This window comes from Narcine bancroftii, chromosome 5 (genome assembly GCF_036971445.1).
Source record: "Narcine bancroftii isolate sNarBan1 chromosome 5, sNarBan1.hap1, whole genome shotgun sequence".
Lineage (NCBI taxonomy): Eukaryota > Metazoa > Chordata > Chondrichthyes > Torpediniformes > Narcinidae > Narcine > Narcine bancroftii.
In genome coordinates this window covers 244,312,131-244,334,647 of record NC_091473.1, presented here as the reverse complement: position 1 = coordinate 244,334,647, position 22,517 = coordinate 244,312,131, and the positions used below count along the sequence as shown (strand labels likewise).

General features: G+C 45.6%; 1 protein-coding gene across 7 annotated transcripts in view; it reads left to right on the top strand.

Moving 5' to 3' along the window:
- The first annotated feature begins 1,540 nt into the window (after positions 1–1,540).
- Positions 1,541–22,517, top strand: part of magi3a (membrane associated guanylate kinase, WW and PDZ domain containing 3a) — a 141,118-nt gene continuing 120,141 nt past the window's right edge. For all 7 annotated transcript variants that reach the window (XM_069941917.1, XM_069941915.1, XM_069941914.1 and 4 more), the window contains exon 1: positions 1,541–1,862. In XM_069941917.1, coding sequence (XP_069798018.1) covers positions 1,592–1,862 — 271 coding nt within the window. In that variant the 5' untranslated portion in view covers positions 1,541–1,591. The remainder of the gene's footprint in view (positions 1,863–22,517) is intronic.

Here is a 22,517-nt window from a genome sequence, read left to right as displayed (position 1 = left end):
CTGTATTTCCTGTGTCCTGCTAGAATGGGGTTTAAGCAGTGAAGGAATTTCAGAATCAGCCTTTATTGTCCTGAGAATGATTGTCCATTCAGCAATCTGATGCCAGAGAAGAAGCTGTCCTTGTGCCGCTGAGTGATTGTCTTCAGGATCCTGTACCTCTTTCCCAAGGGTAGCAAAGTCAAGAGGGCACGGCCTGGGTGGGTGGTGCGAAAGGAAAAAAAAAACACACCGCGATGCTGGAGTAACTCGGCCAGTCGTGCAGCATCCATAGGAGTTGAAGATATACTGCTGACACTTCGGACCTGGGCGTTTCTTCAACGGATAAACAAAATGCAGGAAATGTCAGAATGGAGACCATGCTGGAGTCCAGGCCAACAAAAGGAGTTAATTAAATCTGATAAGGGGAGAGTTGATTTTGTACAGGTGAAAGGAGATGATGGGGGGGGGGGGTGGGGGGGAAGGGAGGGAGACATCTGGGCAATGCCTAAGACCAGGGATTGGGATGGGGCCACCTCGAATGCTTTCTTAAGACACCGCCTCTGGCCGATGTCCTCGATGGCGTGAAGTCGGGGCCAATGGCCTTTATCAATCATTGCATTGGAATATAGGAGTTGGGAAATGATGTTGAGATTGTATAAAGTGTTGGTGCGGCCTAATTTAGAGTTCTGTGTGCAGTTCTGGTCGCCTAATTATAGGAAGGATATAAACAGAGTGGAGAGAATGCAGAGAAGATTTACCAGAATGTTACCTGGGTTTAAGCATCTAGAGTACAGGGAGAGATTGGGCAGATTAGGTCTTTATTCTTTGGAGTGTAGAAGGTTGAGATATTTAAGATTATGAAAGGGATAGACAGAGTGGATGTGGATTTCCGTTAAGAGGAGGAGAGATTGAAATAAGTTAAGAGTTAAGGGGCAGAGGTTTAGAGGTAACATGAGGGGGAACTTCTTTACTCAGAGAGTGGTAGCGGTGTGGAACGAGCTTCCGGGAGGAATAGTGGCGGCAGAGGCAATTTTATTATTTAAGAAAAAGCTGGACATGTATAGGGATGAGAAGAAGGTTATGGGCATTGTGCAGGTGGGTGGGACCAGAGAGGAGTGTTTGGTTCGGTGTGGACTAGAAGGACCTAATGGCCTGTTTCCGTGCAGTAATTGTTATGTTATGATGTTGCAGGCCAAGTTAACGACCCTCTGCAGTTTGTTTCTTGTCCTGAGCATTGGCACCTCCAGACCTGACCGACTTGCTCTGTCTAGGTTCTGGAGAATGAAAACCAGAATGTGTTTCTTGCACCTTGGACTCCACAGGAGGGGAACAGATCCCTGGATCTGGGGGCGGGACTAAGATGACGTCCCAATGGAGATGATTGGCCGCACCGACCCCGCCCCCGAACGGGAGTATTTGCATTCCCCCCGCGCGGTGACGTGATGACATCATCGCGCGGAGGCCGGAGAAGCTGACAGGGAGAGCGGGAGCGGCAGCCACTCGCTCGGCGAGAGGCCGGGTGGGGGGGCGGGTGGTTTGGGGGGGGGTGGGGGGATAAGGAGCGGAGCCCGGCTGTGATGCGCTCCCGGTTGACCCGGCCCTAGGTCCCGCCATGTCCAAGTCGCTGCGCCGGCGGCGGCACTGGCTGAGCCGGGCTCAGGAGGTGACCGTGCCCGGGGACACGCTGCAGCTGGGCGGCGGGGCGGAGTACGGCCAGTTCCCGGTGCTGGCCTCGGCTCCCGGCGGCCCGGAGCTCGGCCCGGCGGCCGGCGACGTCCTGCTGGAGGTGAACGGGACCCCGGTCAGCGGGCTCACTCGGCGCGACGTGCGGGCCGTCGTCCGGCACTTCCCGCAGCCCGTCCGGCTGCGCACCGTGCGGCCAGGTGAGGCTGGACTGCGGCGGAGGGAGGTGGTCTTCCGGGGGGGGGGGGGAGCTTGGGGGTCGGGCAATGGGAGGAGGAGGAGTATGGGGGAGCTTGGGGGTCGGTCAATGGGAGGAGGAGGGGAGAGCTTGGCGTCGGGCAATGGGAGGAAGAGGAGGGGGGAGCTTGGGAGTCGGGCAATGGGGAGGAGGAGGGGGGAGCTTGGGGGTCGGGCAATGGGAGGAGGAGGGGGGAGCTTGGGGGTTGGGCAATGGGAGGAGGAGGAGGGGGAGCTTGGGGGTCGGGCAATGGGGGGGAGGAGGAGTAGGGAGCTTGGGGGTCGGGCAATGGGAGGAGGAGGGGGGTAGCTTGGGGGTCAGGCAATGGGAGGAGGAGGGGGGAGCTTGGGGTCGGGCAATGGGAGGAGGAGGAGGGGGGTAGCTTGGGGGTCAGGCAATGGGAGGAGGAGGAGGAGGGGGGAGCTTGGGGTCGGGCAATGGGAGGAGATGGGGGAAGCTTGGGGGTTGGTCAAAGGGAGGAAGGGGGTCCGCGAAGCTATGGGTAGGGGGGTGGGAAAGGGATTACTGTACTTAAAGTGGTATGGGTGGGGGGGTGGGGAAGGGATTACTGTACTTAAAGCGGTATGAGTGTGGGGGGGGGAAGGATGAGATCCATTGGTCGATGGGGTGTAGGATGAGATCCACTGGTCAAGGGGTGGATGAGTGGGACTGGGCTATTCAGTCATTGTTATTTATAGTTTGAGCATTTCAAGGCATGCTCTTTTTGTACAATTTCATCTGGAGTTGATTCTTCAGGTCAGCTACGTTTTGTGATGGAATAAATATTCATCCTAGTCCAGTTGTTCGTGACTCTTCTCTCTCCCTCCCCCCCCCCCCCAACTCAAGTCATCCGTTTCTATCCACGATGGCATTGGTCCTCTGTGCTTAGTAAGGGATGACTTAAAGTGGTATGTGAGTTGGGAGTGGGGGGAATAAAGGTTGAAGCCACTGGTGTAGGAGGAGGAAGAGCGGAATTAGTAATGGTGTTGGTAGTCTGAGCATATTATGGCATGCTTTTTTTATGCAGTTTTATCTGGAGTTGTGGCCTTACTGCCATAGGTGCTCTGTTGTTAGTAAAGGATTACTTAAAGTGATATGTGAGTCGCATGAAAAGGTTTAGAACCACTGGTTCTCAATGAATCCTGTGGAATATTCATTCAATATTTCTTTTGATGGGTGAATCGAGGAGAACTGGTCATGGTATTAAAATTAGAAGGTATCTGATTAAAACGGAGAGGACGAAGAACAACTTTGGTCAGAGGGTCGTGGATCTGTGAAACTCACTACCGCACAAAGCAGTGGAGGCCAGATCACTGGGAGTGTTTAAACAGGAAATGGATAAGCATCTCATTAGTAAAGGTATCAAAGGTTATGGGGAAAAGGCTGGAAATTGGAACTAGGTGTGAGCATAGTTTAACAGTGTAGAGTAACGGAACAGACTCGATGGGCCTAGTGGACTGCTTCTGTTCCTTTATCTTATGATCTTTCATGAAGAGTGAGTAGGTCTATTCAAAGCCAGTGTCATTCCAAACATGAAATCATGTTTTTGTAAATAAGGGCTGTCAAAATCTTTGATTTATCTCCTCCCTTGGGCTCACTGGCTTGGAAGGCAGTGCAGAGGAGGTTCAGGTTGATTCCAGAGATGAGTCTACGAGGAAAGATTGAGTCATCTGGGACTGTACTTGCTAGAATTTAGAAGAATGAGAGGGGATCTTATAGAAAAGTATAAAATTATGAAAGGTATAGATAAGATGGAGGTAGGTAAGTTGTTTCCATTAGTGGGGGACGCCAGAGCTAGGGGACATAGCTTGAGAATTCAGGGTTGTAGATTTTGGACAGAGATGAGGAGGAACTGCTTTTCCCAGAGGGTAGTGAATCCATAGAATTTTCTGCTTATTGAAGCAGGGGAGGCTACCTCAGTAAATATATAAGGCAAAGTTGATTAGATTTTTACATAGGGAAATTAAGGGATATAGGGAAAGGCAGATAGGTGAAGATGAGCTCATTGAATAGCCGAGCAGGCTTAATGGACCGGATGACCCTACTACTGCTCTTATTTCTTGTGTTCTTGCGTCGTTTCTTGGTATATAATCTTGATCTTTTTATTTCCTATGTTTTAAACACTTTGGGATTGAGCACTGGTTTGGTTTTGGCCCCCTTGGCCAGCTGTTTTGACTGAGTTTTGATAGTTTAGATGTAGTAATTGAGCAGCTAATGAGTATAGTGAATACAAATCACCGGAAGAACCAAGCGGTCAGGTAGCATCTGTAGAGAGAAAGCCAAGAGTTTAATGTGAAAGATCCTCTGTATAAAGAAATATGGATGAGACAGGAGCTTGCAACTAGTCATTGGATCCAGATGAAAAAGGCTTGATGGAGCCAGGTGTGGATGTTGATGGGTTGGAAGATGATGTGGAGACAACAGAGGGCTGCAGATTGTGGAATCTTGGAGGAAAAGAAGTCATTGGTTGGATCCCATTAATCCTGTCCTTTTTGTGTGTGGGGGAAGAGGGGGCCAGGAAATGGAGGAGTATTGAGAGCCTGAGATGATGTGAACAGTTGGCTGGTGAGGCTTGGTCAACATTACACAACAGGGCAGTCATGCTTTGCTGCTTTGAAGGGCTTGGACCTGCATATTGATGAAGTCTTGATTATGTGGATGGATTGAAATTAAGGTAATATGGACAGAGTATAAAAACTGTTTGTTCTAGCAGTGGAGTCAATTGTTGGAGAACATAGAATAAAGACGATTGGCAAAAGAACCAAAAATGACAGGAGAACTCTTCTTTGATTCAGTTGAGAAATAATTTAATCTGTTTTATGAATACTGAAGGATGTGCGTAATGTGGACGAAGGCCTGTTTATTAACCTTGTCAAGTACAACCCAACGAAACAGCATTTTCCTGTCCTCAGTGAAAAACATGCAGACACATAGAGACAAATAATACATACGCAGGATAAGTATTTCATCAATATAAATAAATATTGTTTGGTACAACTGAGAGTCTCAAAGGGTTAGTGTGAGCAGTTTCTTTGGTTGTTCAGCCTTCTCATTGCCTTTGGGAAGGAGCTGTTCCTCAGCTTGGTGGTGCTGGCTCTGATACTCATGTATCTCTGACGGGAGCAGCTGAAAGATGCTATGTGCAGGGTGGAAGGGATCCTCAATGATTTTACACACCCTCTTCAGACAACAATCCTCGTAGATCATGTCGATGAGGGGGAGGGAGATTCTCACAATCCTTTCTGCTACTTTTGTGGTCCTGTGGATTGACCTCACATCCATTTCTCTGCAGCAACTCTACCACACTGTGATACAGCCAGCCAGGATGCTTTTGATAGATCTCCTATAGAAAGATGACATAATGATGGCCAGTAGCCTTGCCTGCTTCAGTCTTCTCAGAAAGTGCAGTCGCTGTTGTACCTTCCTGACAAGTTTCACTAGTTAAGTGAAATCAAAGGAACTTCGTGCTCTTCACTCTACTACAGAGTTGTTGATGTGTAGTGGAGGGTGGTCATTTCTGGTCTTCCTGAAGTCCAGATAATTTCCTTCGTCTTGTCCACATTGAGACAAAGGCTGTAACTCTCGCACCATTTCACAAGATGTTCTATCCCTTCTCTGTAGTGCGCCTCATTGTTGATGCTGATGAGGCAAACTTCTGTTGTGTCCTTTGAAAACTTGACGGCACTGTTTGAGTTGGATCTGGTGATGCATTTGTGGGTCAGTTCCATGAATAGAGGCGGGCTGAGTGCACAGCTCCGACATGTGATGGTGCTCGACAGACAGACTGTATACTTTGCATTAGGAAGTCCAAGATACAATTACAGAGAGGGGTGTTGAGTCCCACCAGTATCTGGGGAATGATTGTATTAAACGCAGAGCTGAAGTCTATGAATAGCAACCTGCAGTATGAGGCATCGTTGTCCAGGTGGGCCAGGACGGAGTGAAGAGACAAGGCTATCGTATTGTCTGTGGAATGATTTTTATAGGTGAATTGAAATGGGTTCAGCGTCTCTGGGAGGTGTGCTTAGATGCGTTCCATCATCAGATGCTCAAAGCATTTCATAACGGTAGAGGTCAGTGCCACAGGGAGGTCGTCATTGAGGCCTGTAATTGTAGCCCTTTTGGGTACTGGGATGATGGTGCCTGAATTGAACCCTGCAGGAATGGACTGCTGCAGAGATATTGAAGATGTCTGTAAAGACCTCCATCAATTGGACTGTAAAGGCCTCCATCAATTGGATTGTAAAGACCTCCATCAATTGGACTATAAAGACCTCCATCAATTGGACTATAAAGACCTCCATCAATTGGACTGTAAAGTCCTCCATCAATTGGTCTGTGCAGTACTTCAGTACCTGATCTGGTATGTTGACTGGTTCTGCTGTCTTGTGTGGGTTCACCTTGGATAGGGTTCTCCTCACCTCGGCTGTGGCTATGCAATGGGCCCCATTCATCATTTGGTGCATTAAACAGTGCATGGAAGATGTTCAATCTGGAAGGGAGGTGTCAAGGTTGACTTGTGATTCGTTATAGTCTTGATCCTTTGCCATATGCGCCTTTTGTCACTGATCCCGCACTGCTGTCTGTGGATCTTCAGTTTGTACCCTCGCTTTGCCTTCTGGATTGCATGGGAGAGTTCAGCCCTAGCTGATTTTAGTGCCATCCTATACCCTGTTCTGAAGGTAGCACCTTGAGCTCTGAGAAGGGCCTGGATTCCAGCATCCAACTATGGTTTCTGGCTAGCCCTGGCTGTGAAGCATTGATCTTGGTGACATCCTCAATGAACTTGCTAATATAGCCAGTCGCTGAGCTCGTGTACTCATCTATGTTTACACAACTGTTGCAGATGGCTGCCTCCCTGAAATAGCTCCAGTGTGTAGTCTCAAAGCAGTCTTGCAGCATTGCTATGGTCTCCCCCACCCCACCCATGTCCTGATCTCCCTGCAAACTGACCTAGTTCACTTTGCTAGCGGTCTGTATGGCGGGGTTAATAGGACAATTATGTGATCCAAGTAACCAAGGTGGGGGCGAGGTGCAGCCTTGTACGCACCAGGGATGTTGATGTACACCCGATCTTGGGTGTTCTCTCCTTTGGTGACAAAATTCATATGCTGTTGAAACTGTGGTGACTGCAGTCACCAGCAACAATCATGGCACCATCCAAGTGGGAAGTCTGGGTTTCGCAGATGGCATCATAAAGTTACTTCATGGCTGAAGGCAGAACGTAGACTGCGGCAAATCAGTGTGGCCGAGAATTCCCTGGGCAGGTAGAAGGGTCTGCATTTCACCGCGGGGTACAGTACTCAGTCTCTGCTAAGCAGGTCTTCACAACAGAGACATTGGTGCAACAGCTCTCGTTGATATAAATACATAGTCCCCCCCCCTCCTCGAATATTGCCAGAAGCAGCAATATCTCCCTCTGCCCTGGATCGCTGAGTCTGGAATAGTGTCCTGGAGCTATGTTTCTGTAATAACAAGAGCATAGTAGTCTTCCAGTTCTTTCTGGTTCAGATACAGCCTCAGGTCATCCATTCTATTCTCCAGTGATCTTGCGTTTGAGAGTAATATCACCGGGAGTGCTAGTCTGAAGGGGTTAACTCTATCTAACCTCTTGATGAAGGACTCATGGTGACGTATCTTCACCTTTGCTACATAAAGGCTGCTGAGTTTCTCCAGCATTTGTGTATTTTCCTCTCAGTCTAACTTCTATGCCGATTTTCCACGCTTCTGCCTTCTTTAATGCTTCCAATGGCCTCCCACACATCTGTGACCTGCTCCGTAGTTTACAGCAGTCTGTGTTTCCTGCTTCAGTAGGTTTAAACTGTGCAGAATCATACCGATCTGATCAATTAATTTGAAAGTCCAGTTTGTGTTTTAATATTGTTTCCTGATCATAGACACAGCATAGTGGGTTGAGAGGAGCCAAAGTGGCAGCTGCAACCGCATGCGCTGCCATCTTGAAAGTTGATAGAGGTCTAGAATTTAAAGGATAGTTTGTTGGTCATACAACACAGGAACAGACCGTTTACCCCAACTTGTCCATTCGGACCAAGTCCCATTTGCTTGCATTTGGTCAGTAACCCTCTAAACCTTTGCCATAAGGTTTATCTAAATGTCTTTTAAACATGGAGGACCATCGCCTTCCCAAGATCGTGTTATATGGCGAGTTCTCCACTGGCCACCGTGACAGAGGTGCACCAAAGAAAAGGTACAAGGACTGCCTAAAGAAATCTCTTGGTGCCTGCCACATTGACCACCGCCAGTGGGCTGATCTCGCCTCAAACCGTGCATCTTGGCTCCTCACAGTTTGGCGGGCAGCAACCTCCTTTGAAGAAGACCGCAGAGCCCATCTCACTGACAAAAGGCAAAGGAGGAAAAACCCAACACCCAACCCCAACCAACCAATTTTCCCCTGCAACCGCTGCAACCGTGTCTGCCTGTCCCGCATCGGACTTGTCAGCCACAAACGAGCCTGCAGCTGACGTGGACTTTTACCCCCTCCATAAATCTTCGTCCGCGAAGCCAAGCCAAAGAATACGTACAGTCTAATGCCTGCCACATTGTCCACCGCCAGTGGGCTGATCTCGCCTCCAACCGTGCATCTTGGCGCCTCACAGTTCGGCGGGCAGCAACCTCCTTTGAAGAAGACCGCAGAGCCCACCTCACTGACAAAAGACAAAGGAGGAAAAACCCAACCCCAACCCACCAATTTTCCCTTGCAACCGCTGCAACTGTGCCTGCCTGTCCCGCATCGGACTTGTCAGTCACCAACGAGCCTGCAGCAGACGTGGACATACCCCTCCATAAATCTTCGTCCGTGAAGCCAAGCCAAAGAAGAAGAGTATCTGCTTCAATGGTTTGTGTCAGCGGCTCGTTATGTATACCCACCATTTTCTGTGGAAAAAGTTGCCCCTTGTATCTTTTCCCTCTCACCTTAAACCTCTGCTCTCTTGTGTTTAGATATCCCTACCCTGTAAAACAAAAGACTCCCCTTTCATCTTATCTATGCCCCTCATATTTTGTATACCTCCATAATGTAACCTCCATTTTGGCCTCTTGAACTCAGAGAATAAAATAAAGATGAAGGTTCCATTATTGTCACATAAAACTACATTTAGAATATAACATTAAATTCTTTAACTTTGTCTACCATAAGGAAGAGAGAGTTGCTACTTTGTTCAGCACCCCTCTCAGAAATGAGGCCCCAGCGAGAAACAAACCCGCAAGCCCTGGTTTACAAGACTGTCGAAGCCTCCACTGGGCTATCGGAGCCTGTTCAATCTTCTTAACTCAGATACAGTAACATTCTTGTGAACCTTTGCATCTTTTCCAGCTTCATAACATCCTTCCTAAGCAAGGCATCCAGAACTCTGCACAATACTTCCAAGTGTGGTTTTTGCCAATGTTTTGAGAGAGTGAAGACTCATGGCTGCTCTGAAGAGTTCATCCGCATGATCCTAATGCCGGTAGGTCAGTTTCGGCTTTTAAAGGAGCCGACGGTGTTAATAAGTATAATCCTGGAACCCCAAGGACTGAGCCCAAAATTGTAGTGCCTATGATGGCAATGCCTGTGTTGGCAGCAGCCATGAAGGGTTGCAGTCTCCAGGGGAGCAGAGGGCCAGTACAGGACACCTGAAATGGGAAGAGCATCCCTTGTTGAGAAAGAGAACCAGAGGAGGTGACCCTACAGGACAGTCACCATGGTATTGGACCAGCGAGGAGCTCAGCTTGCTAAGAGATCCACACAGTCTGTGGGTGACTTGCAGTCAAAGGACCCATGCAGGCTGCAGAGTGCTAGAGATAGGCTATCAAAACTGATTTGCGAAGGTGCGCCTCGGGTGTCAGAGGTTTGGATTTGGAGCTCTGTGCAGCTACAGGAGTGCTGGAGAATAATCCATGGACATTCAATTACTCTGAAGGGACTCTCTTTTATTTCTCTGACGGTAAGGGTCGCCAGGTGACACTAATTGCGACTCTGTCTGCCTTGCAGCAGACAGATGGCATTTTTGTGCATTATTACATGTTCTGTACTGTTAAATGACAATAAAGGAATCTTGAACGGCTTTCATGTGACTTCTCAACTCCTAAACACAATGTCTTGACTGATAAAGGTACCATCTTAACCCCTTCTGCCTGTGTCACCACTCTCAAGGAATACTTGTCTCCCTGTTTTTCCACACTGTCAAGGGTGCTGCTATTTACTGTGCATGACCTGCCCCAGTTTATTGTGCCAAACTTTGGATGTGTCCAAGTTAAATTCTATCTGTCTTTCCTTGTCTCTTTTCCCTGGGTGATCTAGATCATGTGGTAATCTTAGAATACTTCCTTAGTTGTTCACTATTCTACTAATTTGGTGTCATTTTCCTACCTACTGGCCACGTTAACTATATTATCATAGAAATGGGTAATTTAAGTAACAGGCAATAGTGGTCATAGGGATCCAACCTGGAAAAAAAACCAACCTTCCACTGCTATTCTCTGACTCCTTCTACTAAGCCAACTTTGAAACCAATTGGACAGCTCAGCTTGAATCCCATATGATGAGCCTATCACAAGGGATTTTGTCAAAGTCCTTGCTAAAGCGCATATAGTCAACATCCATTGCCCTGCCATTGTCATGTTTGTTTTCATCTTCTTGTCACTTTGTTAAAAGAAAATCCAATTAAGTTTGTGAAACACGCTGTCTAATCAGCCATCTTCCAAATGCTGGTAGATCCTGACCCTCAGAATTCCCTCCACTGATGTTGGTTTCACCGGCTAGTGATTTATTTGTCTTGCCTTTCCTGCCCTTTATTTTTAAAAAACCCTTCAATCTTCTGCTACCTCAACCATAGCTAAAGATGATGCAAATATCTATAACAGGCCTCCTGCAATTTCTTCTCTAATTTCCCACAATGTCTCAAAATACACTTGATATGCTTTAAAACTGCTAGCATCTTTTATATTATAAATATGTTCTAAATAATATAGATGAGAAATGTTCATTTAAGGCCAAACCCATCTTTGCTTCCACACATTGGTCCTTAAGGGGGACTATTCTTTATCTTGTTCCTCTTGATGTACAGTCTCTTCAGATTCAGTTTGGTGTGTCTGTTCAGCTATCTTGTTCTCTTTTACCCTCCCGATTTTTCCCTTTAAGTGTACTTCCATATCCCATATATACAAGAATTTGTTTGATCTCAGGTGCCTGTACCTGATATCTTCCTCCTCCTGTGGTTTTTTTTTTTTTTTTCTTTGATACCAAGGTATTTATTTCTTACTTTTTTTTTTTAATTTTTTTATTCTCCTCCTGTGGTTGAAGAAGTGTCAGAGCATGGAACAAATTCTCTGGGGAAATAGAGGAAGCAATTGCTGTTGAATCATTCAAATTTTGAAGGATATCTTTAGCTTTTGGTCTAGACCGTGAATGTTACTCAAAACTCTCCATCACTGAGATTTTCCCCTTGGTCTCTTTTAGACTAATTAATGGAGATTGGTATGATTAGTTAACCCTATATTTTGTGACTACCTGTCTGAATTAGAATTGATGTTGATTTGACTAAATACCTCATGAGATCTCTTCTTTCAGCTCGTCTTCTGGGGGACTGACTTCACTGTGGGTTGTAGCATTACTAATGTTCCTAATTAGCCTGTCAGGATACACTCTGTCAAGTGAATACTTATTTAATGTTAAATATTCAGAAGTATTAATTAAACAGCTCTTTGGAACTTTTTCACTATTTTGCATTTTACCAATTGTATGTTGTGAAGCTGAAGGTGAATTGCCTGTGAACAGAGACTATCTTAAAATCTGATGTCTCCCTTGGATTATGTGCTGAAGTCTCAAAATACTTTGAAAGCCACTGGTTAGGTTGACAATTTTGGGTAGCATAAGGAGAGTATCATCTGAGCTGAAGACTTCTTGGATGAGATGTTAAACTGAGGGCCATCTGTCTTTGCCTCCTTGCCAGTAATTATTTTATCTCAAATGGATTGTTCCTTGGAACCTGCTGTGTGTGAATTTCCTACATTCAAAAGTAGTTCATGGGGTGTAAAGCATTTTAAATGTTTCAGTGGGAATGTTGCAGTGTAAGCATCGAGTCCACGCTGCTGAAGATCCAGCTGCGCTGGGTGGGTCACGTCTCCAGAATGGAGGACCATCGCCTTCCCAAGATCGTGTTATATGGCGAGCTCTCCACTGGCCACCGTGACAGAGGTGCACCAAAGAAAAGGTACAAGGACTGCCTAAAGAAATCTCTTGGTGCCTGCCACATTGACCACCGCCAGTGGGCTGATCTCGCCTCAAACCGTGCATCTTGGCGCCTCACAGTTTGGCGGGCAGCAACCTCCTTTGAAGAAGACCGCAGAGCCCACCTCACTGACAAAAGGCAAAGGAGGAAAAACCCAACCCCAACCAACCAATTTTCCCCTCCAGCCGCTGCAACCGTGTCTGCCTGTCCCGCATCAGACTTGTCAGCCACAAACGAGCCTGCAGCTGACGTGGACTTTTACCCCCTCAATAAATCTTCGTCCGCGAAGCCAAGCCAAAGAAAGAAGGGAACTGTGGTGTACTTGTGGCCTGAGGGCACACCGAGGGGGTTCTACTTCTGGGGATAGTTGAGATTCTGGAGTAAAGAGAGCATGCAAAGTAACTTGAGTTCATAGTTGAATACAATTTCTTTTGGTATCCATATGCAAGGTGGCACAGAGTTAATCACCTTGAGTGTGCCCACCTTCTGCCTGTGCAGTTAAAAAAAGTAATTATCTATTCCATGGAGTGTGGAAACCATGATGTACTTAAAACACTGGTGAATGAAACTCTTGAGGTCTGCATTTTAATTCCGATAATGTAATTATCTACAACGCAGCCCATAAACTCTCCTGTTCATTGCCAAGAGGAGCATAGTATGCCCTTGTGTACCAGGCACATAATGTATTGTTATATCAGCTTAGTCTCGCAAATCTAGGGAAGGTATAGAGAACCTGGTGCTGTTCTTGGAAACATCAGAGGACATTTGGTAGCAGGGTTCAAAAATCAGGAAACTGTTTAGTTTAAGTTAATAAAGAAGAGATAGTACAGTTGATAAATAGAAGGTTGTGGCGAACTGTGCCACTCCATTGTCAAACAGGTGTCCGTAGTTGTGGGTCCCTGCAGGATCGGGAGTTCCCGGTAGCTGTGGGGGATGGGGGGGGGGAAGCAAAAAACTCTGGGAGACGCATGACTTCAGGGGTCGGGTGATTGAGATCGCAGGAGTTTAAATAAATAGTTGGCGTGCTAAGATTCCAAAAAAAACAATACTTTTGGTTCAGCTCACAGACAACTCCTGCACCACATGCTACAATGGTGACCCTGCTGGTCCAAAACAATTTTTTTTAAAACCTAGCTATGGATATGCAGAACGCCGTTGCGCTCAAGCTACCAGTTTTTTGGACCTTGCAACCACAGGTTGGTTTGAGCAGGCTGACACTACAAAATATTACTATGTCATCACATCACTAGAGCTGGACACTGCGGTACACCTCATTGACTTCTTACGCCAGCCAACGATAAGTATGAAGCTATCAAAGCCCTTCTTACTTGTACTTTTGGACTTTACTGCAGCAATAGGGTGACAAGACTCCATATGGAAGGACTAGGCAACCACCCACCTTCTGCATTAATGAATGAGATGCACATGGACGGGCACAAAACCTGTTTTCAAGCATATTTTCAAGGAATAGATGGTAGAGGTCATCTGTCTACTCTTTGCAGACGATGATTTCAGCAAACCCCATCGGCTGGCTGCCCTTGCAGATGAGCTATAGCACGGCAAACAGCAAACTTGGTTGTGTGGCGGCGTAACGTCAAAAAGTTGTACGTACGTCTGATGGAGGTGCGGGGTCAGAGGTAGCGGGAGAGAGCAGTGATGCTATTATCACCAAAGGTGGGGAGTTGCAGCCTGCTGGTGCCAAATGCTCTTCCCCCTGCACACACCCAGGAAATGCTGAGGCAACGTTGGTAGTGGCAACGACAGCATCCTCTACCAGTGGAATCTGCATTCGGATCAGAATTTTCTCATCAACACAGGAGCAGAGGTCATCATATTGCCACCTCTGGTTCTGATATGCGCTCTGGAAAGGAGGGGCATTCCCTGACAGCTGCCAACAACAGTAGCTTCAGAACATAAGGGGGTAAAGAAAATATTGCTCAGTTTCGGCTCTTCCAGATTCAGATGGTCCTTTACCATTGCCAAAGTGTCTCAGCCGCTGTTGGCCACTGACTTTCTATGAGCACACTGCCTCCTAGTGGATCTATAGGACTTTACAGTGAACCTTCATGGCACTAAAATCTTTTCCAAGATTGACCTGGTACGCAGTTACCATGAAATCCTGGTTCATCCCGATGGCATTCCAAAAACAGCCCTCATTACCCCATTCGGGCTTTTTGAGTCCCTCTGTAGGCCATTCGGTTTGAAGAACGTAGTCCAGACCTTTCATCAACTCACGGTCACAGTAGGCCGGGGCTCTTGTGTTTATATATTTGTACAACATCCTCATCGCCAGCCACTCCTGTCAGCAACACCGGGCACATCTTCAACAGCTCTGTCAGCAGCTTGATGAGCATGGCTTAGAAATTAATCTTGCCGAATGCCAGTTCAGTCATTGTCTTCCTCTGTCATCACATTAAATAACACAGGGCAGTCCCACTAACATCTAAGGTTGAGGCCATCCGTAAGTTCCCTAAACTGCCTTCCATTTAGGGGCTGTAAGAGTTTGTTGGCATGATAAATTTCTACCACCTTTTTGTTCTGGCAGCTGCCAGAATAATGCAGCCACTTTTCAAACTCTTGTCTGAACAACCTAAAAAGCTGAAGTGGGATGAAGAGGCCATGGTTGCGATTGAAAAAGCCAAAGCAGCACTGGCAAAGGCAACTATGCTGGTGCATCCGTGGATCAATGTGCTTATGGTTCTCACAGTCAATGTATCAAACACAGGGGTATTGGATCAGCTGGTCAATGGCCCATGGCCTTTTTCAGTCGATACCTGAGGCTGCCTTTTGACAGAGAACTCCTCGCTGAGCCACTCACGTTTACATTCGCCAAGGTGTTGGTTCCATGGTCAGCCCAACAGCAACAACATCTCTCATACATCTTGGGTTCATAACTTCTATATACCGAGGAGAAACAATCTGGTTGCTGACACGTTGTCTTACACAACCATCGCATCAGTCCATTCTCTATTTCTGGGAATAGACTATACGGCTTTGGCAGGGGCCCAGCAAGAAGACAATGAGATGGTCGCATATTGCACTGCCATCTCAGGCCTGAAATTAGAGAACTTGAAGTTTGGACCAGCAAATTCCACGATGCTTTGTGATGTGTCCACCAGACAACTGAAGCCAATTGTCCCTTCTACCTAGCAATGTTGGGTATTCTATGCCATACGCTGTTTGGCTCACCCTTCTATTCGGGCGACAACAAGGCTTGCGGAGGACAAATTCACGTGGCATGGATTGCACAAGCAAGTTGGTGTTTGGGCAAGGACATGTATCCGATATCAAATCTCCAAAGTTCAATGCCACATCAAGGCTCTACTGCACTTTCATTCCAACACAGCATTGGTTCGATCATATCCACATTGGCATTGTTACCATCCTCCAGAGGCGCTATTTACCTTTTTACCATAGTGGACAGATTTACGAGATGGCCAGAGGTTGTTCTTCTCTCGGACACCTCCACTACAGCTTGTGTGTGAGCATTAATTGCTCATTGGATAGCCCATTTTGGTTTACTTATGGACATCTCGTCCGGGCTTTGAACTGCAATTGCAGTTACTGGGCACGCAGCTGCACTGTACTATGGCCTATCATTCCCATTTATCGAAACATGAAGACAATCCTCATGGCACACCTCGGGGGTCTGGACTGGATGGACAAATTATGCTTGGTACTGTTAGGTATAAGTACTGTGCCAAAAGAAGATCTCCCCAATATCCCAGTTGATTTAATCTCAGCTGCACGTGGGCAGAAGGAGTCTCCCACTTCTTTACTGACACAGCTGAAAGGGAAGGTGGGTGCACTGGCACCAGTCCCGACCACCCAGCATAGACTTCCTACGTTCCAGCCGAGCTTAAGAACTGCCAGTATGTGTTCCTTCGCAGGGATGCCCATAGGATGCCATTGCAACATCTATATGAGGGCCCTTTTAAGGTACTGCAGAATGAAGCCACGTTTGTTCTAGACATGGGTAGCAAACGAGACTGTTTCTGTGGATCACCTTAAGCTAGCGCATTTGAACCTGGACCAACCAGCACAGGTAGCATGCCCCCGGCGCAGAGGGCAGGCAGTGTGCTCGGTGTAGGAACCACGGCTATATGTTGGGTTGGTGGGCACCAGTTCCCGGGCAGGAGTTCGGGCTCCCAGGCTCTACAATTGAAAAATGTCTGGGTTGGTTATGGCAATGGTAGGGAGATGTCAGGACTGGTCTGCTTTTCTGACCAGAATTTTAAGGTCACATTTTTGCATCTGGTATATAAGGTGATCCATGTTTTTGCCATATTTTTTGAGTGCTTCAAGTGTCATATGTCAAATATATGTTTAGTAATTTTTTTTTGAGTAGAATTTAAGGTCATGTTTTTGTACTTGGAATATAAGACGATTCCTGTTTTTGGAGTGTTTTTTGTGTGATACGCCAAAATATACAGTAACTCTTACTGGCAGGATGGAGTAAATGCCAATTTTGACACAGAAATGGATGTTATCATCTGGTTCATTCTGGCTCTATCTCGTCACTTTTATTGCAGAACAATCCAGTTGCACTCAACTTCTCATTCTGCTCAATGCTTTTAAGAGAAACCTCTTTACCCAGAATGTGAGAAATGTACACTGCTCCCACAAGGAGTGGCTAAAGTGAACAACATTAATTGGATTGCTGGAATAGTGCATTCCATAAGGAAGTATATGCAGATGGGACATGACTAAAACACTGACATAGTCCAGTTGGGCTGAATGACCCGTGTTTCTTAGTTCCAGCAGAAGGCTTTCTAATTTCTGTTACTTAACAGAAAGCAGCATGCATTCTGGAAAAAAAAAACACGTAACTGACAGATGTGAGGTTAAACCCTAGCTTGATCTAGTTTGAGCTAGAGTATCTTTTTTTTTCTTTCCTCCCTGTGGATACCCCCAAACATTCCCTGATTTTGGCGGAGCAGTTGGGAGATTGCCAGATGTGAGAGCTTAGCTTTAACCCTTGGGGAATGGTATCAAGCTGAATTAATCTTCCACTTCATGATATGGAGACACTTTTGCTGAATGCTACAGATTTCTTTTTTCTCCAAAGTGAAACGAGCAAAAGTGATTCTTGATGGTATCCTGGCAACTGGTGATTAACACTCACCACATTAGTGTAGAATTTAGCCTCGTTTTAAATGGGTTATGTTGCTGTTAAAAGCAAATGTCTTCAGGACAATTATCTGCTATTAACCAGCAGTGGCTCTTTATAATGCTTTTTGAAGCAACCATTCACATTCGAGACCATGTGATGAGCACATTTGCTTCTCTTGCAAGTTTTAGGGCTAAAGCTTATCTTGCATCTATTTTGCATTCGAAGCATCCTTCCCTGGGAAGGTCTTCTAACATGCAGTGAAAAAGCCTGATTGTAAAGGTGGAAGTTCTCCACCCTTACATTGGGAGACTTAGCTCAATGAATGTGCTGTGACCGGCTCCAAGGTGCCGACTGAAATCCCGCTCGGGGAAGGATCATCAGCGGAGTGCTGCGGCATTAGGGCGGGGGGGGGGGGGGTAGCCAGCAGGGGCTGTCACTGGGAGGCCAGTGCAGGCTGTGACAGTCCCTCTGGCCCTCACTGGGCTGCTTTGGCCTTCGGAGCCACTCGTCAGCGACTCAAAATGTGGCAAAGCAATGGCTGTCTTCCTGTTCTGGGTAAGACAGCGGTTCCAGCTGCATGGGGGATTATGGGTAGGGAAGACAGCCATTTCTCTGCCACGTTTTTATGATGGATGGCACTGCGGTGCCAGTCGCCCCACCTGCATTGGCCCCGGAGGCAACGCTCAACGTGAGCATGACGCAAGAGCAGCTTCATGAAAGTTAAGTTTATATTTTTCCCTCCGCACTTATAGCTGGCCTCCAGGCAGAGGCTTGGTATGAAAGGGCCCTTTGCCTACTTTCCTCTGCCTTTGAGATACAATTGTGTTTTCTTTTGTAGAACTTCCCTCAAGAGTACCTTGTGTATTGTGAAACGTCAAAGCTGTTTGTGTTTGTTTGAATTTTATTTTGTGGATCATTTTTTTACACTCACAAGAATGAGGAATGATGGTGTAGAATTAGATGCTTTCCCACTTGACTTCCTGTCATGTTGAATCCATTTGCAGCATTTGTTTAAGTTCCCAGATGAAGTTTCATTTTCTGTCCCAACAAATATGCTGTGAAAGCAACAGAGGAGCTCCCTCAGTAATCATTATTTTTGGCTGAGGAGAGATAGCTTTATGCCACTTGGTTGTGTGAGAACATTAAGACAGCTGGCCGAGGCTTGATTTGGATTGAAATGAGAGTTGTGAAGTTGGTCATTGGGAGAATAGGAGCTGAGTCACGAAAAGAATACCTTTATTTAAATACCATGTTTTAAATTGTTAATGAGTTGCCGTTTCTGCTGTGTTAGACGGATCTGGGTCAGGTTGAACCCTGGACTTGTATAGTCTAAATATTTTAATGGGTTGTATCAAGTAAATCAATCTGCATACAACGAAAAGGAAGATTGAAGACGTCCATTAATTCTGTGGTCAAAGTAACACGAACAGGATGTGCGTTTCAGCCTGATGCAGGGTCACGACCAGAAATATTGACAATCCCTTGATCTCAACAGATGCTATCTGAACTGCTAAGTTCTAGCCATTTAATTTTTGGGTCATATCCTGGTTTTTTTCTGACAGTAGTTGCCTAACATTGACTTCCTAACTCGATGTCGATTTGGACAAAATGAGATTTTCTGATGATTCATTGCTATCAGAAATAGATTTCATTTATAAAGGACCTTTCACAACTGGGGGGTTCCACATACTACAAAATAACAGACACACAATTTATTTACCTGCTTTTTTTAATTTAAAAATTCATTTTTGTGATTTAGGAGTCACCTGCACAAAGGCCAGAATTTGTTGGCCACCTTCAATTGGTCAGGTGAAGATGGTAGACAGCTTCAAAAAAACTGGGCCTCTGCTCCCTCTCCCTGTAACTGGATTCTTGACTTCCTCATCGGAAGACTGCAGCTGGTGTGGATCGGTAACAACAGCTCCTCACTGATATCAACACAGGCACACCTTAAGGATCCATGATTAGCTCACTTGCTCTATTCCCTGTCCTCCCATGACTGGTCAGGCACAATTTAAATGCCATCTACAAATTGGACAATGACATCACGGTTGTCAGTCGAATCACAGTCTTCATTGAGGAAGCATACTGGAGTGAGAGAGATCATCTAGTTGGTGGTGTTACTACTCCAATCATTATTGGCAAAACTAAGGAATTGATTGTGGACTTCAGGAATGGGAAACCAGGAGAACACCAACCAGTCTTTATTGAAGGGTCAGCAATGGAGAGGGTAAAGAACTTAAAATTCCTGTTGTCAACATCTCTGAAGCTCTATCCTGGGGTCATCATGTTGATACAATCATGAGGAAGGCTCACCACAGGCAATATTTCATTGGGAGTTTGAGGAGATTTGCTATGTAAAGTGGAGAGCATTTTGACTGGTTGCATCACTGGTAGGGAGGTGCCAATGCACAAGACGACAGAGGGTTGTAAACTTGGGCAGCGCTATCATAGGCATTAGTCTTCCCTCCATTGAGGACATCTTTAAGAGATGGTGTCTCAAGAAAGCTTCCATCATCAAGGACCCTCACCATCCAGGCCATGCCCTGTTCTCACTGCCACCATCAGGAAGAAAGCATAGGAGCCTGAAGATGAACACTCAGCATTACAAAAGCAGCTTGTTCTCTGCCATCTGATTTCTGAATGGACAATGAACCTACAGACACCACCACACTAATTGTTTTAAAATATTGCATTTATGGAACTTCAATGAACAATATTGCTGCTGCAAAACAAATTTTCTGACACATGTCAATGACAATAAACCTGATTCTGAGCTGACATCCTGAATAGATGTCGTCCTTCTACAAAGATGGTCCTATAGTGCTAGGAAGGAAGTTCTGGATTTGGATCCAGAAGGATAATAGACCAGCAATACATTTCCAAGTTGAGGTTTGTAATTTAGGAATCCTGCAGGTATAGTGTCCTGACAAGCCCACTACCATATCTTCTTGGTGGGAGAGCCCTGGTTTGGGAGGTGCTTTTGAAGAAGCCTGGGATCATATCTACAGTGTTGATAGATGATATATACTGCAGCCACCAGACCATGGAAGAAATACATTTTAGGGTTGTTAATGTAGTTTGATCAAATAGGTGATTTGTCTATAGATTTAGCCAAAACTTAGCATTCTAAAATCCCGGAGAACAACTAACTCCATCACTGACCAGTGGAATCCGGTTTGGCTGTAGTACAGCTGACGAGTAAAGTTTTTCCAGCTCTTGCTTCGTATTTTTGTGATTCTACTAAAAGCTTGTATCCCTTGTGCCACCCCAAATAGAATCTTAGCTGATGTAACTAGACTTTGTTGTGATTTATTCTGCACTTTAATCAGCAAAACAGATTTGATAGTTGAGTACCTCAATATCTATGGGTTTGTTTTCAAATTGGCGAAGACTTTTGTCTCCATTAAGGCTTTGGCCGCACTTTAAAATTTTGTCTGCTGTTTTGAGACATGCCAAAAGTGAAAATTGCTATATTAATGCAGGCTGTTCTTATGACTGATACTTAGTCAATGTCCTCCAATTTTACTCTTTTGCACAATCCCAAAGTGCTCACACAATTGAGGAACTTGCTGCCGTTTCCATTGTGCACACATTAGAAGTCCTAAAATCTGGTCTGCTCTGGGTTTGGGTCAGTCCGGATTCTCTGGAAGTACTTTTAAAATTCAAATTTAAGGAGGAATATTTGATAGTTCTTCCATCATTTAGCAAATACAGGATGCTTCATTTATGAAAATGAGCAGTTTTAAAGACAAATAGAAGTCAGGACAGCAAAAATGTAAACATCAATCTTTTGTGTAATGCCCAAATTTTATATTATGGAGCTATTCCAGCAGTACTTACTTTTTAATTGAATTTTAATGCTGGTATTGACTCTCCCAATGTATTTTGCTCTTTGAATCACATTGTGTTGTTGAAGGACTTTTCCAGCTAAGGGTCTGGTTTATGGTTGATCTCTACTATAAGATGGTGAATGATGCTTATCTCATGATAATGAACTTTAAACTGGAACTCTAGGATAAAATTTGCATTGGAGGTAGCTTTGATTGTTGCTGGAACCATCTGCGCCAAAGCTCGTGTACAGTCTTCATACTGAATGGTGAAAGAGCGCATTTTTCACAGTTGAAGAGTTACTGGCACAAAAGCTGTGCTGATGAAGTGAGGATGGTTGTACTCAGTTTTTCCCTTGCCTTGAGTAATGCTTCAAATAGCAGTACTTTTAAATGGTTTGAGCTACAGCCAGTTTGATGCCTCTTTTAACAGCTCAGCATTGCCTCTCTAGCAGGGAAGCTGTCCTTCAAAACAGCTCTGGCAGAAGGGTAGGAGTAAGGGAACACATTTTCGTCTGTGGTCATTACTCAGTGAGAACATAGAAATCTACACCAAAGAGCAGGCCATTTAGCCCACAGTGCATTGCCAACCTAAGGGGGCAGCATGGTTAGCGTAGCGGTTAGTACAATGCTGTTACAGCACTAGCGACTGGGACCGGGGTTTAAATTCCGCACTCTTTGTAAGGAGTTTGTATGTTCTCTCCATGTCTGCGTGGATTTCCTCCGAGTGCTCTGGTTTCCTCCCACTGTTCAAAACCTATTGGGGATGTAGGTCAATTGGGTGTAATAAGTGGCATGGGCTCGTGGGTCATAAGGGCTTGTTACTGTGCTGTATGTCTAAATTTAAAATTTAACAACGGCCTAGAATTTCCCCACTGCTTAACCCTCTAATTTTCTTTGTTCCATATAACTAATAGTCTCTTAAAAGATCTTATTGTACCTGCCTCCTCCACTGCTGCTGGCAGCCCATTTCATGCACCCACATCTCTGGGAGATGGGGAGATGACCTCTTGCCCTCGTATTAGCCATTTCAGTCCTGGGAAGGAGCCTGTCATCTTGTACACCTCTACAACTCCTCACCCCTTGCTCTCCATCACTCCAAGGAAAAAAGACAAGTTCACTTAACCTATCCTTTTATGAATATTTTATTTTTTGTTGTCTACATACATGTGGTATTCTCCCCTCCCTCTCCCACCCTCTTCAACAAAAATGGAGAGAAAAGAGAGGGGGTGTGGTATCGGTGCTTCTGACAAGTGCCACACGCTTGTGTAATTTCTTTTGCTATTCCATCTATTGGTAATTTTTTGTTGGGATGTGGTTACACTTGTGCTCACGTGTACGTCATATATCACTGCCATATTAATAAAGGTGCTATGTTGGTTTCTAAGATTATATGTGATTTTTTTAAAAAACATGGTAATACAACTACGCATCTTGGTAGTCCA